Source organism: Lissotriton vulgaris, chromosome 7, assembly GCF_964263255.1.
Source record: "Lissotriton vulgaris chromosome 7, aLisVul1.2, whole genome shotgun sequence".
Classification (NCBI taxonomy): Eukaryota; Metazoa; Chordata; class Amphibia; order Caudata; family Salamandridae; genus Lissotriton; species Lissotriton vulgaris.
The window spans coordinates 796,506,802-796,525,403 of NC_141695.1; the positions used below are offsets into that span (position 1 = coordinate 796,506,802).

The following is an 18,602-nucleotide window of genomic DNA, read 5'->3' on the forward strand; positions in this document are numbered from 1 at the left end:
GTACTCCTGGGACCTTCTCCCCGTCAGGGCGCCGTACTCCCCTCTCCCTCCGCCTCCTGCGCCAACAATTGAGTATCCCGGGAAGTCGAGGGCTGCTCTCCGTCCATCTGTACGGGGGTGCAGCTGGCTACCTCTATTTAACTCTCTATTTACACTGCGACCTGCGCGCACGCCTGTTAGAAGCCAGCCCAGTCTGTCAGTGCTGTCCGTACTTGTGACGTCAGCTCGTTACGTGTCACGTCGACTGTCTGACTCTTTGCCAATGAAAGTTTGCTGCTGCAGGAGTCCGTTCGCAGAATAAAATGGCAAGGGCATGCTTTCCTAACCCACACAGTGCTTCGTTGAGGTAGCCGTTAGTGTGTGTTTAGTGCCTTTAGAGTAGCATGTAAAAAAAATTTAAGTGGCTGTGGAGGGTCGCCATAATTACCACGCCTGGAAAGTGGCAACAAATGTGAGCGACGGCTCTGCTGGTCCTCTTTTTTTAGGTCTCGCCTGGTGTTGCAGCGTGAAAGCGCTGTCGCCAGCGAGATCTATTGTTGTTGTTTTGCCTCCCAAGGAAGATAGACCTGTGCACGAGCCGCTTAGGGTCTGTGGACGCACTTTGCGCGCACACACACAGCGTTACTGAGGCCGGCCGAAGGCACGCACACACGCGCATACACAGACAGACGCGCACACACACACACGCGCACACAGACGCGCACGCACACACACACACATGCACACACACAGACACACACACACCGCTGCCGCCCCCCCACGCACACACACACACAGCGCCGCCCCCCTCAACTAAGCCCCAATTACTGCCTCAGCCGCCACTCCTGACTTCTGCTGCCACCGGGGGGCTCTCCCTTAGGCATGGGAGCCCCGTGTCACCACTGTTCCTGGGCCATCCACTCCGTGGGCTTATCGCAGAAGACGGAAGTCCCGCCCCACGACAGGCGTGACGCTCCTGAACTTCCGGTTTCGGGATGTCTTTTGCTGTCGCTCATCAAGATTGCTCGACACTTCCGCTGGCAGTCCCCACTGTGACTTTGTGTTGTTTTCTTCCTCCACCAGCAACTTTTGGCAGGTGATCACTCTGTAGAGTTTATACACTCTTGCTGCGCACATCGCTTTCAGTTCTCTACTACTTGATCTTTCCCACACAGGTTCATCAGAATAGTATGAATTTGACGGGACTCTGCTCACCTTTGCTACAGCAAGCACTCGCATGGAAAACCCTGTCAAGATAGATATATTTAAAATCCCCGCCGCTCAGACTAGATACACTATTGACGATTTGACATTTGCTAACTTATAATAAACAGGATAAACTGGCAGCATATGCGGTTTCTTCCAGAGAGCTTTAATGTACATGCCAATTTTAACTTGTGGCATGCCCCCCAATTATTTTTTAAACTCTTTTCTGTACATTAGCACTTTACTAGAGATGGTTTATATTTCTTCACCTGGCGATTGTGCCGGCCTAGCCTGCTATATGTCTGTCTATCCCCCTCACTTCAACACTGGTTCTGTGGACTGCTGGAGAAAGGCTCCACTCAGTAGAGTAGAGTGAGCTTACGCTAACTCCCCATAGTTATGTGGGTTCTGCCTAGACTTTCACAGTGGCAGATCTTGGAGACATTCAACTGTGTTCAGCACAAACACCCCATAATATTAGACCAACACAAAAGTAATGCAATTCTGAGTGGTGCTTCTTTCTATCTGCCTGTTGCGTTATTTATACATTTTTAGGTCTCGCCTAGTGAACCCAGCGCATGCGCTGCTTCGCCTTGGCAAAAATATTGTGGTAGGTTTGGTGCGCAAAGGGAGACAAACCACGTGCGTGCCCGGACAGGCGATGTGCACATGCAGGGGGTCTCCTCTCTGGCAATCTTAGCTTTCATGTGCTCCCACCACGCTCTCAATTTCATCACGCGCTCCCACCGCGCTCTCACTTTCTCTGTGACTTCACACAAGACAGACAGACACATGCCTGGCAAAAGATGTGCACATGCACTGTGTAAGGCAGGCACATGCCCTGTCACTCTCGTAGGAGATCAAAAACATAAATAAATAATGTAATGTTACTAAGAAAAGATATGTGGGGGGGTGTCCCCGATGGTGGAGCGAATGGACGCATTCTCCCGGCGCTCCATCCCAGTCCATAGTCTAGCACTCTTCACAGTGCCCCTCCCGACCCTAAAATCAGTGCCGGATCGAGCAACGTCAGCGTCCGGAGCAGCAACTCATCGCTGGTGCCCGAATTGACAGGGACCAAGGCAACTACCAGCCGCGGCCTTACAGATGATGGAGCTGCTGCGCTCGGGCCTTAGATAAGAGGGGAGACTGCCAGAGTATGGGATTGCGCCTGACCCGGTCAGATAGACATGTGCTTTGCAAGCCGCAGCCCAGCTCCTGGTGGCTCCGCAATGACATCGGGGGGTAGGGGGATCGGGCACCCCGATATCGGGACCTCCATCAGTGCGGCCTAGCGGGTAGCCGCTACCCAGGGTGCAGATCTCAGTGGGACTGGCCCTCCAGTACTTCCAGCTGCAGCGCCCGCCTCTTCGCTTTGCTCCTGGCACCCGGGGCTCTGAGGAGGGAGGTAATTTGTGGATGCCCCCTGGATTTGGACGGCATGCCAGGCCTGCCTGAGTATTGGAGGGACCGTTCGCAGCGACCACGTCACAGGCCGGCTGTTCACTTTAGGCCCCTGTGTTGGAGCTTCCTAAATTACGCAATTAAGTTGCAGGATATAGCTTTGCTCAGCCCCCGCGAATGGCACATCCTGGCCTGGGTCCACCTCTGTATCTGTGGGGCCCCTGTCGCAGCATCCACAACCCACAGAAGACTCGCTGCTATCTCACCCGCCTCCAAGCTATATGCAAGGACCCAATACCTGCACTGAGCGCAGTGCTGTACGCAAGCCCAGGACGACGAGGGAAACCTATGGGGATACCTATGAGATCACGTAGCCCCCGTTGGACACCAGAACACTTGCATCAGTTGGTAACCTGGAAATCTGAAGCTGATTGATTTGCGCATTCTTCCTGGAATCTCGACTTGAGAGAGGCAGTGTATGTGACTCAGACACCGGCTCGGGGAGTGGTAAGTGGAGCCTAACGTGATGGCTGCTAGCACACAAAAGCAGGAGGTCGCCCATAGCACTGAAATGGTGTCTTAGGAGATCTGGTGAGGCCCTCTGCGCACCACGGCACCTCCTCGCTTGTTAACGCTCCTGTGGAGAATCATGGCCTCCACCAAAGGGACAAGCATTTGCAATGCAATAGGTCTTGCAGTTACACAAGTTAAAGCTATTGGCATTGTAAGTTACAATGCCTTTTATTTATGTTTTTAAAACAAAAACAAATATAAAAGGCCTTGTTATTTGCAATATCAATAGCTCAAATTCACGTAAATGCAAGACCTATTGATTGCAAATGCTTGTTTAATATTTGCCCCCAGTTCACCCACAGCTTCTCTGCTGCACCTCACCCCTACCTGGTTGGTGTCTCATTTATTTTCATTGACGACACTTCCTCACCTGCTCCATGCTGGCTGCACCTTTGGACTTTGTCAGTGCTGGATACCAATATCTGCAACCAGCCATGTTAAAAGTATAAACAACATTGTTTTCTATACTTTCAAAATGGCCACCAGATTGTATCATGCATCGTGATTAACACAACAAGGTGCCCATCAGGTAAGTATAGAAAACACCCCATACTTTGGATACCCTCGAGATTCCCGCCATGTTGTGTCACGCTAAGTGGTGATGCAAATGGAGGGCGGCACCAGCTTTTGAGTGCAGATCTCAGCCTGTAGAGCGCAGGGAACTATGCACGGAGTGGAACTTTGGCCCTCCTCACACATTCAGGAAAGGCACAGTGCACCAGGCAGCATGAGGGTGCAACCAGTACGAGACTACAGATTGGGAAAAGGTGCCGATGGAGTTCCCTGGAGGCACTGGATAGGGGGGCAGAGCCTTGGGAGCATAAAAGAACACAGCCGGTCATAAGCATATCTTGACTCAGTTTTGTCAATCACACATATTAATGACCTACACCACCCACATGCACTATGAGTAGACATCCTCCCATCTGCCTTCATTCAGCCTTCTTGAGTGCAAGCTTAAAAAAACCTACTCCAAGTTCAACAATAACAACTGATCATAGTTTTCCCTTGTCTACGCCTCTATTAGCACTTCGATGTGCCCTAGCGATATATAAACGCGTGTAGCATTACCAGCTGACATTAAAATACTTTGTGCATAGACACAGCGTCGACTTTCCTGTTTTAGCAGTGTGGTTAATTCATTTGGACCGTGTTTGGGTGATCTGCAACGTCGACGCTCCCTTTGATTTGGAGGCAGTGAGTTGTCCTGAACAAGTGTGTAGCATATATATATATATATGTATTTACACACACATACATGCACAGACACTATTCCAACACGTAATAACTAAATGGCACTAGAGCGATATTCAGGTCAAACATTAAAATGTATCCCCACCATGCCACTTGCCCAGTAACCCTAGTCAGCCGCCACACACCTCCCTACCGCCCATGGATCAAGGAACAGTTTGTCCCCGCAGTTTCACGCTTAGTTTTAATCGGTAGTTTAGGTACCGACGAAATTTTTCCCTTTTTTTCCACTTACAGCAACTGCGATTTAAATAAAGGTGAACATGAACACGCACGGGGATAACATTCAGACCACCCCCGCCGGCACACAGCTCCAGAAACGACCCGTATAATGCCCTACCACGACATAATTAGATCCCGGGCCTCCACTTTTGTGGGCAAAGGATATATAATATGGATGCTGGGCGGGGTGACGTCTACACGATGCAGTTGCCTCTAATTGTGAATTTTTATGTAACCCTTCAACGTGTGATATCATGGATTCATGTTTGATGTGTTACCCCCCTCAGGGGGTCTTGACCTGTAAAGCCTTAATAAAAAAGATTTAAACAAAAAACGTTAAAATGTATCATGTTTAAAAAAAAAAATGGTCTGGAAACAGGACGCCTGTGTACTGCTATTACAGGCCCCATATCTAATCATGTTCATCAGTAGTTCAAGTAACGTCGGGAAATGTTAGGTAACCAGAAATCTTGCATGTCCAGAATGCCTCGCTACTCTTTAGACTTGTGGTAAAATAGTTTCAAATGTGCTGTTGCCCCATCCTCCTATTAAAAAAATGGTCGTGGTAATTTAATGTCTGCAGGCAGCATTCTTTCAATTCTGGAAATGAACGGGGATGATACAGGGCAGAATATTTAGGAAGACATAAGTGTGATTCAGAGAAGTACAGATTGGCTGCGATGTGGTCCTTATACCTCATTGCATTTTGTTTGAGAGCCAGTAGTCATCTCATCTCACAACAGCCTAGTTGGCGGTGACTGCCTCATCAGCATCTCAGACACTCACGGAAATGACAGCTAGCAGAAGACCGAAGTTGTCATCCTGGCTTATTTACTCGGCTCCCTCGTCTACAGTTCATTATCTGCTAAAGTTGAACTTAGAGGCGAACCCGGTTTTAAGATCAATTCATATTTGTTCTACTTTTAGAAGACTGTGTAGAAGTGCAGAGAATTATGAATTTAAGGGGAGCGTCATGTTCCAACTTCTGAATTCTCCCCCGATTGTATTTGTAAAGATACTCTCAAGCATTCCAGTGCATTTCAGTATATATTGTTCCAGGGGGAGGTGTATATTAAGGTGTCCTTCACTTTAGCACAAGCTTCCTTACAATGCACAACACACCACCAGGATCAGAATAATGGGATGGGATAGCGTGTTATTCCGCCTCAGTCACATAGTAATCGAAAAACAACAAGGTGATGGATAGAATGCTTAATTTAATCTAGCCACTTGAAATCGCTCAGGCTGCATCCCTGTCCATCGTTTTTTTTTGCCCACCATGCCGCCTCAGTTTAGACCCATTCATATACAAGTCAGTTTCGACCCTGCTCCTCATGGGAATAGTCCAGCTGGAACTGCCATTCCAGGTCCACCCTGAACCGGAACACAAGCAGCCTAGGACCGGTTTTGCCCTAGTTAGGGCTCTTCGGCCAGGTATAGCTTAGTTCCAGGTCAAAACCGGTCCTAGGTTGCTTATGTTCTGGTTCAGGAAGACCTGTCTTGGCGGTTTTGAGCTGGACTGTTCCTGTAGGACCAGGTTTAAAACTGATTTGCATACAGCTGGGTCCAAACTGAGGTGAAGTGGTGTACAAAATTACGATGGATTAGGGTGCAGCCCTGAATAATAACCAGTGGCTGAGATTAATTTAAGCATTCCCTCCATCACTTTTTTTGTATACTTTTGTTCGTAGTAATGGCGGTCACCTTTTCTTTAAAGAAGCGTCCCCTGCGCTTTCCTTTTGTGGTGATGTTCGATTAGTGATTACCTCTTTTATTGGAATTTGTCTTCTTTTGAAGATGGCAGATGTTAAAACTCCTGACTTTTTGTGTGATTACCACTAGTGAGTCATCTCTCTCTTGGGATAATAGGTGTGTGGTCTTGGGGGAGGGAGGAGGATTTAGTGAGGTAGTGATGCTTTCTACTGTGCTTAACTCTTCTTGTTAATCTTTAATACATTGTGTCTGTATTGGTGGAGGTGTGTGCTCATTGTTGTGGCATAGTGAGGTACTGACACATTCTTCTGTGATTATTATGTCTTATAGCCTTGGAGCTTGTGTGGTCTTGAAGGGGGCATGGTGAGATGCTAACAGTCTCCCTTTTGCTTGCCTCTAGTGACGAAGCTTGCACAAGTGGCCAGTTAGTTGTCGCCAGCCGAGAAAGTCAATACAAGGTCTTCCACTTTCATCATGGTGGCCTTGACAAGTTGTCTGAAGTGTTCCAGCAATGGAAGTATTGCAGAGAGACACAGCTGAAAGACCATGTAAGTAAGCGAAGGCCTGTCATAGTGAAACATGCACTTCTCTGAGCAGCTATTTGAGGGGGAAAGAAGTGGAGTGGTGAGGTATGGTCCGCACCAATTATCCTTTATAGACTGGAGAGATTGGATTCCTTAGCGTCTCCCCAGTCATTATGCTATTAGCAGCCACATCGCAGTTTCTTGAAGTCAAAAGTGCCTTGAGAGAAAGCAGTCAAGTACTAAATGATTTTTCCTGCAAAGCTATGTGTGGAGTCCGAGGGACGAAATTGGTTTTTCTCAACTCCTGAGGAGGCTTGGGAATGGCTCGACAGATGGGGGACTATCTGGGCTGCGGCTCCAAGGATCAACGGAGATGGCGAGGACAGTGCCCCAAGAGGTCAGCTGGGCAGACAGTGAGGGAGCCAGACCAGGATGGAAAAGAATCATCTCAACAACAACTCCATGACAAATTATGATTTTGTTTTCAATGGTGAACCCTAATACTGAAAACTATGGACTCAGTTGGGACCCCTAGGACTGGGTTTGTTACACAACCATGTCTACATCCTCCATGCTGCAAGTGGGTACTTGCGGTCAGAAAGACACTACTGTGAAAAGAGGCTAGTGTTGGTCACTATCCCCTAGGTTACACCTTTCTTATCTCATGGGTGGCTGGTAACACTATGTTCCTTAGGTGGGGAGCAGTGGGTGACATCTTGGGTTGACCATGCTTTCCGTAATGTTTTATGTTTGGTTGGGACGACAGGTGCTCTGCAAAGTTGGGAGGATGGGTAGTTCTAGGGCCATTGTGTAGGGAAGCGGCGGGGGGGGTCAGATTCAACTCTGGGGGTGAGAAGTGTGGTCCGTTTAATTGTTAATTTTTTATATTTATTTGACTGCATGGCACCGACTTTTCTTTTTCACCACACTGATCTCGTGCTGCAATATGTCTGTGATCTGCTCCTTTTCAAGCCACCTTGTGGGGCTGCCGAAAAGGGTCTTTATTCACAGGATTGGGTAATGGGAGAGGATGGCACCTGCACTGATCACTTCTGGGATTCGGCTCTAGCCCTGAAACGTGAATGTTCTTTGGGATAGAATCAAATGTGGGGTAGTGCTTCAATATATTAACTGGTATTCCCCAGACGTGGTCCTTCTACAGGAGACGCATCTCATGGGTAATGCTTGCAAGGCTTTGGACTGGTGGGCATACAAGATGGTGGTCCACGCTGGGTTTACTTCCGGTTCTAGGGGCACAGGAAAATTCCTTAGGAAGCAATTTCCCCTTACTGGTAATCGAGCTTGGTCGGATCAGCTGGGTAGATAATTAGCCCTTTCTGAGACATAGGAGGGCAAAACAATCAATATTCTGTCAGTATATCTCCCACCAGGACTGCATAATGCCATCTTCCCATACTTGGGTAAATGTCTGCTGGAACTACCTCTTGGAGAACTCCTTATGAGGGGAGACTTCATTATGACACTTTGTGATAATAGAGATCGTCACCCCCTGCGGTGGATGACGCCTTTCTGCTCCCACCAAGTTGACATCCATTGGTGAGGGGGATCTCCAATCACTCCCCAGTATGGGTGATGTATGGTCTGGATAAGCCCCTACCATGAAGGGCCATCATATTTAATCCCTGGTTTCCTTAAAATCCCGAACGTGCGGGAGGGATTGGTTAAACTTACAGAGCAGTATTTTAAAGAGAATGCGACGTCAGTGGTCTCTGCCCAAATACTCTGGGAGGGCTATAAAACCGTTCCTAAGGGACAGGCCTGCTCTCTGCTACTAGGACACAAAAGAGAGAAAAGCAGTGGAGAAGCTTGAGCGTGACATATTAGACCTTAAAGCTTCTCTGGTAGCGGATGAGACCGGAGATGCTAGACACTCTCTGGGCCTCAGGCAACAAGAATACAGAGATCTAGTGACTGAGGCAGCTTGGATCCGATATCGTGCGACTCTGCATCATGTAAACGAGATAGGAAACAAAGCTTGGAAAGGACTTGCATGGTTGCATAGACATGAGAGGGTGAACCGCTGTGTAACTGATATTTGCTCTGCAGAGGGGATAGTACCTGAGGGATCCACAAGATATCGCCAACGCTTTTGCGACCTATTTTACCCATCTTTATTCTCCTGTGGGTACGACTACTGCGGCGGACTCTCTCAAACTCCTGGCTGATCTGCCCCTTTCGATTCGCTCCATGGAGAACAGAGGCCTCATGGAGAGCGATCCAACGGAGGAGGAAGTCAAATTGGCAATTATAAATATCCAATCTGGCAAGGCGATGGGACTCAACGGCCTCCCAATTGAACTTTATAAACTCAATGCATCCAATATAGCACCTTACTTGTTAGGGATGTATATTGAGATCCAAATAAAAGATGCTCTTCCTGAGAATAAAAGGCTGGCCTCAATAGTAGTAATGCATAAACGGGGTAAATCAAAGTACCAATGTACCACCACCAGACCCATCTGACTCCTAAACGCAGAAGCAAAGATCCTAGCCAAGCTTCTAGCATCCCGGCTTATTCAAATAACTAAATGAGTACATCCTGATCTATCAAGCTTCATGCCTGGCAGAAATACGGCCCTTAATTTACGGAGGCTCCATAGAGTATTGGGTCGCATTGACCGAATTAGAGAAGATAAAGTGGTTGTGTCCCTTGATGTCCATAAGGCCTTTGACATGATTGAATGGACGTACCTATTTGCCGTGTTGGAGCGAATGGGCTTCGGTCCTGAATTTTTGTCCTGGCTGCGATTCCTCCATGCTAAACCGTTACCTCAAGTGGTTATAAATGGTCAGACTTCCCGGGTGTTCCCCCTCCAATGTGGGACTAGGCAAGGATGCCCTCTCTCAGCACTTATTTTTGCTTTGAGCCACTGGCTGCCTGGGTGCGAATGGAACTGCTGATATGCGGCTTACGTTGGACAGCAGGCTGGGAGGATAGGATATCTCTCTACGCAGACGACATCCTGTTACACTTCTCTGCTCCACAATTCTCCATCTACAGAATATTAGAGATATTTTTACAAATTTTGGTAAGTATTCTGGATACACCATTAATTGGTCCAAGTCCACAGGAATGTTCTCATGGTAAATCGCCAACCTTACTGCCCGAATGTGGACCAAATATATAGACAGATGGATTCCGTTATCTGGAATCTAGACCCCAAAATGGACCGTGTGTTATTCAATGCTAGGAATCTCCAAGGCCCCGTGCTGCATCTTAAAAGTGATGTTCACTTTTGGAGATAGCTCCCACTTTCACTGCTTGGCAGAGTGACATTCTTTAAAATGATGCCATTGCCAGGTTTATTGTGTGTACTGCAAAAGACACCTTTCCCCGATCCTGTGCTCTATTTTCAAATGATAGAGGGTGAAGTTGGAACCTTGTTGTGGGATGGGGGGGACCCCCCCCCCCCCCGTAGCGCCCTAAGTAAATTAATGGGAAATTGGTATGACTGGGGAATAGCCATACCCGATATTCAAAAATAAGTTTGGGCAGTGCAATTGATGGTAATTTATCAATGGGTTCATCACCCCTTAAACGACCCAGAGTACTATATGGACCATCATATTTTGCACCCGGGAGGGTATTTACATGCACTTTATACATACCCGAAACTGTTGACCCTTACATGACCGATTGCACTTGCAGTCCAAATTTGGAACACGGCATTCAAAGAATTGGGTTGGTAAGGCAAGATTACCCAGTCCACAACACTTTGGCACTCAGAGAGATTTGGCACTCTGAGATACTGAACAGGTTTCGATAAGTGGAACCTAATTGGTATTTCTAAAGTGGGGAATCTCTAGTCCAATGGTAGAGGGGTACCACTCTCTGACCTGTAGAATGAAAATTAACTTGTGACCGCAGAGACCTCTGAAGGACTGGGTTCTTTAAGACCCAGCGGTGCCAGGGCACAACACCTGAAACCTTCGTGGGTAACCTGCTCCGGCGTACGAATGACAGAGACACGGGACACTTCCTTCGGCGTCAAAGATTCAAGGTTTATTTGCTGCAGGGAACACAGAAATCACAGGAAGTACATCGAGTGTAGTTCGGGGAGACTGCTTCACATTGGTTCTGTGGATCGCTCCTTTTATACAGTTTTTACCCATAGGACAACATGGCACACAAAAGTTTACAACCCGGTTCCCACCATTATCCCCTAGAGGGGTCGCTTTGGTCACTTTGATACACATGAGGTCCGGAACATAAGTGCGGAAACATTTGGCGGTTCCCAACTGTAAAAACCCATCTTCCCAACATTAGTGCATTCCAATCGGCAGTAAAACAGATCGAAATAGGAACAAGGACAGGTGCAGAGGAAGACGGAGACAGTGGGGAGATCGAAAAGGGTGTAAAAGGGGAGGTATCGGGAAACACGAGATACAGGCATCAAAGGGACGTGCCTAATGAGATGCACGGCTGAGACAATAAGTCCGTGCGGCAAGATGAGCCTCGGGCAGCGCCATCTGCTTTACAGTAGCATCCCCCTCGTCATAAAGACACTTACAAAGGACATGTGTCTTCCGCAAATATCTTGGGAGTCCCAGGGTCGCGAAGCGGACAACGTCCGTTCGCTGGCTACTTGAGGGCAAGAGACAAAATGGATGCCGTATCTAAGATGGAACCCGTGGGTACTGGTAGAAATACCCACGTAACAGACGAACGGTTTAAGTTAGCACAGCGAAACTGCGCACACTTACTAAACTCGTCATTTGCGGTTCATAGATACCAGACTCGACCATATTCGTGCGAGTCGAAAACACCACTTACAATTGTCACAGAACCTCAGACGCTCCTTTTGCCCTCATGTAGGCAAGCACTAGTCGGAATCATATTCGATATTCATCAGACCATCTAGATGTTGCTGTAGCATAGCTCGGTCCAACCGAGTCCCCTTGGTAACAGGTGGTTGTCTCATACACGTTGTAGCACAGAGGCCACATAAGGCAGGACCACACTGCACACAAAGGCAACACGTGAACAGGAACACTACAACGACTCCGATGATCATCAGAATCTTCCAACCCCAAGTCGACATCAGGCCCCAAAACCATCCAAGTAGCGTCCAATCCCCTACATCCACGTGTATGGATTCGGAGATCTTATGCAACCTCGAGATGGCTTGATAGACAGTTGGAGCGTTATCTGGAATGAAAATGCAGCAGCTCGAATGGATCACCTTACATACCCCACCTCGATCTGCTAAGATGACATCTAAAACCATACGGTTTTGTAACGTCATAAGTCTATCCGCCTGAAGTTCAGTGGTGATATTACCAAGGGCACTGGCAGTAATATTAGCTGTCGATTCTATCACTCGAGTCAACTGTCTCAGGTTCCTACTATTAACCATAGGTCCCCAAAACGGGAGGAAACCCTTGAAAAAGTCTCCTGCCTCTTGACCGGCAGTATCCTCTTCGCTAATTACGCCTCGCACAACTCTAGTCTTATGATAATCGGCATCTACAGTGAACGTCGGAGGCAACAAATTTGCAATGAAGCATGAGCCCATGAAGTCAGCGGGCAATCATGCATATGCACGATCATAGCAGATAAAGTATGTACCCTTGGCAGCCAGAAACACAGGGGACGAGACCATCGGCAGTATGTAATTTTCAGTGCAAGCACTTGCTCCAAGTCGGGCTTGCGATCTTCGGCCACGACCCATGAGACAAAAATTACCAGTGTGGGGTACGACCCATATCGGAGGCGAGCTTTTAAGCTGCTTTTCGCTAGTGAACGCACTATATTCACCTCTACTTAGGACCCTATAGGCCTGTACCTCCTCTTCGGGAATAAGCGAGGGATCATAGATATCACTATCTAAATCCTCTATTGCTATCGACAAAGGTTTTTGATACGAGGTAGGACCAGAATAGGGGGAACGTGGTTCTCGAATGGGGTGGAAACCCAGTGCGCTTCGAAACATTGTTTGAAATGCTCGAGCTGACCCTTGGGAACTATACGGTAACACCAGATATGGAATTCCCTTATCCGTAGTATGTGGCATCAACCCACACACCCAACAATTAGTAGTGTTAACCACTAACTGATGCTGATGAAGGAGCTGAATAAAGGAATTGTTGCGGAATTCTACACGTCTAGCCTGTTCGTGTTCCGGTAACATATGAAAGGAATGAGGAGAAACAGTGGAGGTAAGTTTAGGGTCAGGAGTAGGAGTAGGTGTAGCAGAAAGTAAGAAGTAAGACATCGTATAATACACCCCACCCGCCAATAATGCAGAAGCAGTCAAAAACAATACAAATAGTTGGAATATGAAACATTTGGTGCGACTGAGTTGCTGCAACTTGAATCTATGAGCCTGAGCTCCTTCCAAATCATTCAGCTTCGAGAATGCCATTCCCTACGACCGTCCGCAACGTTTCTTGACGCACTTCGTTCTGTGTAGCAATAGTCAATCCCTAGGAGTTCCCAGGAACCGACGGCCTTTAACCTAGCGTCAAGACCTACTATCCAGAAGGAAGTACGCGCGCGTCCCTACGGCCTTTAATGCACAATATGTATATATGCAAAAACAAAGTCTCTCAGCTGTGAAAGCAAAAAGTATAAGGAATGGAACTCAATATATATGTACAAAATAATTACAGTGGTACGAATGTTCAAACTGATCATGGAAAACGGGATAATGCAGTTGTCAATACAGCAAAGCAGGATCTTTTATTAGTCTTTAGTGCTAGATCGTAGAAAGTATCGAGTTTTCCCAGGACGTGTCTGCTCGTTAAACAAAGGATCCGTTGAAGAGACAGCGTCCCGCTGATCAGTTGAGTGTTCTGGTCTTGAGTCTTTTGATGATAATTGTTCAACAGTGTCTTTCTGCTGCGCTGAGGATTCTCCGACAGGCTGCGCGTCGCTAAAAGGTACAAACACCGGCAATCCTTCGGTTTCAGTTGATGCAATGCCTCTCCTTACCCACGGGTCTGTCGGCAAAGGGATAGGGACCTTTTTGGTATGGGTGGCATGCACCCAATTCTTGCGTCCCTCGAGACGAACAGCAGTCCTCGTGGCAAGGAGAACCTGATAGGGTCCAGTAAACCTCGGGTCCAGGTTATTCTTGCGTGAAAAATTTCTCGTCACCACCCAATCTCCGGGCTGGAGCTGGTGGCCTGGACCCTCCGTCTGCGTCGGCAATGCGTCGTAAACCTGTTGGTGAATTAACCTCAGTTTAGCAGTCAAGTCATGAAGATAATCGATCAACATTGGGTACTCAAGATCGCAGAACATTCCTGGCCTAGGAACCCCCCACACATTCGCAGGACGGCCGAACACTATTTCATAGGGACTTAGCCCTACTCGGGAGTGTACAGTCGCCCTAGTTGACAGTAATGCTAAAGGTAAAGCGTCAGGCCACGAAAGACCAGTCGTAGCCTGAATCTTCGCTAGCTTGAGTTTGAGGGTGCCGTTATACCCTTCAACCAATCCAGCTGACTGGGGATGATTGGCGCTGTGGAATTTCTGATTAATTCCAAGGCCCTTACACACACTCTTCATCACACTACCCACAAACTCACTTCCGTTATCTGACCACACGACTCTAGGCATTCCATACCGAGGAAAATATTCCTTCAGCAGGATTTTCGCAGTAGACAAAGCAGTATTGTTTTTGAGAGGATAAGCCTCAATCCATCGGGAGAATGCGCAAACCACAACTAAAACGTATTTCAGGTTATTGCATCGCTCCATATGGATGAAGTCCAATTGAATCACCTCAAAGGGGCATGAAGGGGGAGTAAAACTGCCAGGAGGAGTTGGGGTTCCTTTGCCAGGATTGTACATCATGCACACCATACAATTCTTCACCAGACGTTCAGCACATTTCGTGATACCATCATTCTTCCATACAGGAGACAATAATTTGCAAATACCTTTCGCGCTAATATGTGCTAACCCATGCGCCATTGTCACAACGGCCAGCACATACGCATCCGGTAACATCCATCTTTTCTGATCAGACAAATCAATCCAACAACCATTCGCATCCAACTTTCCCGTACTTTCTTTCCACTTCGTCTTTTCAGTGTCGGTGGCTTCACTCTGAATTGCTTTCACACTCTCGATAGTATCTTCACACATGCTCGATTCTGTAGGCCACCTAACCGAACTCGTCACATACATTCGAGTGCTAAGGTTCCGGGCAGTCTCCTTAGCAATCTCGTCCGCAAACGCATTACCACGACCAACATCATCCGTCACCTTACGATGCGCACTACATTTAACAATTGCAACTTGCTTAGGCAGCGTCAGTGCATCCAAAAGATCATTCACAAGCTGGCCATGCTGAATCTTCGTACCATGCGACGTCAAGAAACCTCTCTCTCTCCACAATCGTCCAAAACTATGTGCGACGCCAAATGCGTATTGGCTGTCGGTAAACACATTCACACGTTTCCCTTTCGCTAACACACACGCTCTAGTAAGAGCAATCAGCTCTGCAGCTTGGGCAGAATTCTGATTCAACCTTGCAGTCTCAACAACAGTATTCAACGTTACAACAGCATAAGCAGTAGTCACATCGCCATTCGGCAACTTAAAACATGACCCATCCACATACAGTGTACCGTCCGGATCTTCCAATGGGGTGTTTTTAAGGTCCACTCGACCTTTTGTTTCTTCCTCTGTCCTCAAGTAGCAATCATGTTCTGCTACTTCATCTGACTCTGTGCTAATTGGTAACAAAGTCGCCGGGTTCAGAACATTGCAACGTTTTATTTGAAGGTGGCTTGCCAACAGCGTCAACTCGTACCCAGACAACCTCGCACTCGTCAAGTGCTGAGTTTTCGTCCGATTCAAAAGGGTATCGACTGCATGCGGAACCATCACCGTAAGCATATTATCCATGACCAATCCTGCTGATTGTCGGATGGAGACCGCAGCTGCCGCAGTTGCTCTCAAACAACTCGGCAATGCTCTAGCTACTGGGTCCAAGGTCGAGGAAAAATATGCGCATGGACGCTGTTTACCACCAAAAGGTTGCGTTAAGACACTCAAAGCACAACCTTCCCTCTCGTGCACATATAACGTAAACGGCTTACTGTAGTCAGGAGTACCTAACACAGGAGCCGAACACAATGAATCATGCAATTCAGAAAAACTTTTCTGACATTCTTCCGTCCATGGTAAAGGAGTTGAAACATCCTTGCACGTAAGAGCCACCAATGGTTTCGCTAGCAATGAAAAATTAGGAATCCATTGCCTGCAGTACGACGTGATACCTAAAAAGGCACGCACATCTCTTTGGGTTGTTGGCACAGCCATTCGCGCAATTGCTGCAATTCTCTCTGGGGTCAACCTCCTTCCCTCCTTTGACAATAAGTGACTTAGATAGGTTACTTCTTGACAACAATATTGGAGTTTAGTAGGTGACACCTTGTGATTTAACTCAGAGATGTTGCAGCAGCGACACCGTAGCAATTTTGGAAATGTCCTGAGTATCAGCAGCCACCAATAAGTCGTCGACGTATTGGATTAAGGCCGCACCAGCCGGCAACCTAAACGCATCCAGTTGACCCTTCAAGGCTTGGCTGTAAATAGATGGACTTTCACAGTAGCCCTGAGGAGCGCGTTTGAACCGGAAGCTGCGTCCACCAAGAGAGAAACCGAAAAGGTCTCTGCTCTCCTCGGCAATCGGGATGCTGAAAAACGCATTTTTCAAGTCAATCACCGAAAACCATGATGCAGAAGCTGGAATCAGAGTCAGTAGCGCCGTGATGTCAGGCACAACAGGGAATTGAGGAACCACGATTTTATTCACCTCCCGTAAATCGATAACAAAGCGATAAACAGGCGGTTTTGAAGGATCAGTACGTTTAAGAATGGGCAGTACAGGGCTGTTGCACACGTTTCCCCGAGTCTCCTCAATAACATCTTTCTCGATCAAATCATAAATGATCGCTAACAGTGCTCGTTCACCATCAAGGGAGATACGATATTGGGGAATACGTGGCAGTCGCACATTAGATTTCAACTGTACAACATAAGGGGAGATATCAAGTAGGCCCACATCATTGGGACCCGTTGCCCACAAAGACGCAGGAAGAGAACTCAATTCCGGTGGGAGCTTATCGAGGGACAAGTACATGGGAGAGACAACCCTCTCTCCTAACGTAAGCTTTACACCCGCAGGAGAACAATACAAAGTCGCATACAAACGTTTAAGCAAATCCAGGCCCAAAAGATTTTCACCACAACCCGTAGTCAAAATCAACGGAGCTTCTAGCTCACGTGGCCCAATTTTAAGGGGCAAAGGGCGCGAAACTGGATTGCTAACAGGGGCGCCAGAGAATCCAACGGAAACATTTGTTAAGCCAGACAAAGGTGCGCCAGGGAGTTTCGAATGCTTAATGGAACTTTTCGCTGCACCAGTGTCCAACAGAAAAGGCTCAACGACGCCCGATGTAGCAACTGCGACGTAAGGCCCTCTCTGATCAACCGGAACTGATACCACTCCCTCTCCTTGTCTATGGCTGTCCTAGTAATTACAGTCGTCAGTTCCCTGATCGACGTAATAATCGTCTACATTGTACTGCGCAGATCGTCCTTGCGACGATCCACGTTGATCAAAACAATTATCGGAATTTGATGAATTATCTGAGCGATCATTCTGAGCTCCACGACCTCTACCACGTGGTGCCTGCTGCGAACCACCACGACCTCCTCTAGATGAGTTACCACTATTACGTTCATTCAAAACAGGACAATTGAATTTAATGTGACCCTCTTGTCTACAATAAGCGCATTGATTGTACCCTAACGAGGATCTTTGGGAAGAGGAGTCATTACGAGTTTGGGATCTGTTCAATTGCGGCTGTGATCTATTTTGTTGCGAATTATTCTGAGTCGAACGTGGAGGATACGCTTGCTGAAGCAGCACTTTAGTTTTGAGCTCTTTCGTCTTTTTATCAGCACGGTCATTCTCTTCTTTCTCTCTGTTCTCATAATATTGTGCCGTAGCCAATATCTGAGCTGAAGTAGAAACGGCCCATGCACTTTCCGAATTCTTTAATTTATTGCTCAAATCGGGCAGTAAGTTCGAAACAAATTTATCCACAAACAATCTTTGACCACCCTCGGTACCCATATCCTGTCCACTATGGTCAACGAATGCCTCCTCAAACCTCGTGAAGAAGTCGGAAACACTCTCGTCCTTCTTTTGCTTACAGGCTGACAATTTGTCCCAGTTCACCCTCATGGCTGGCATAAGAGTTTTCATTAACGCTATTATTCGTTGAGGAAGATCAACAATCAGCTGGTCGGGTTTAGCAGCAGCCGTTTGTCCGGCATCTGCCGCGACAATAGCAGCCCAAGCACCACCTAATTCATTCGGATGGTTTTCATGACGAATCTTAGCCCATACCGGTTGCGGTACGACATTGCCGAACAACATGTCGATATCGGCTAGATTCATTACTGTAGCATCTACGAGCTGCGATAATTCTTTGTAATACCCTGCAGGATTTTTGCGAGGGTCAGGCAAAGATTGCTTCACCTGTAACACTTCCGAGCGTTTCCATGGAAGATGTATCCATATTCTCTGGAAATGCCCCACTGTCGTCGGAGGTTGAGCATTAGGATTAGGTGGTATCCAAACCGGTGGAACTTCACGCATGGGATATTGGCCAGACTCGTCTGGCTGTTGTTCAACATCCTCGACAAACAATGCATGAGGGATCGGAGCGGGGCGAAAAGAT

The 18,602-nt window shown here is 47.5% G+C and overlaps 1 protein-coding gene across 3 annotated transcripts in view; it reads left to right on the forward strand.

Annotated features, from left to right (window-relative positions):
- The window catches only part of TBC1D16 (TBC1 domain family member 16), a 960,039-nt gene that overhangs the window by 753,377 nt on the left and 188,060 nt on the right, over positions 1-18,602 (forward strand). For all 3 annotated transcript variants that reach the window (XM_086931055.1, XM_086931054.1, XM_086931056.1), the window contains exon 6: positions 6,749-6,896. In XM_086931055.1, the coding sequence (XP_086787181.1) occupies positions 6,749-6,896 (148 nt within the window). The remainder of the gene's footprint in view (positions 1-6,748; positions 6,897-18,602) is intronic.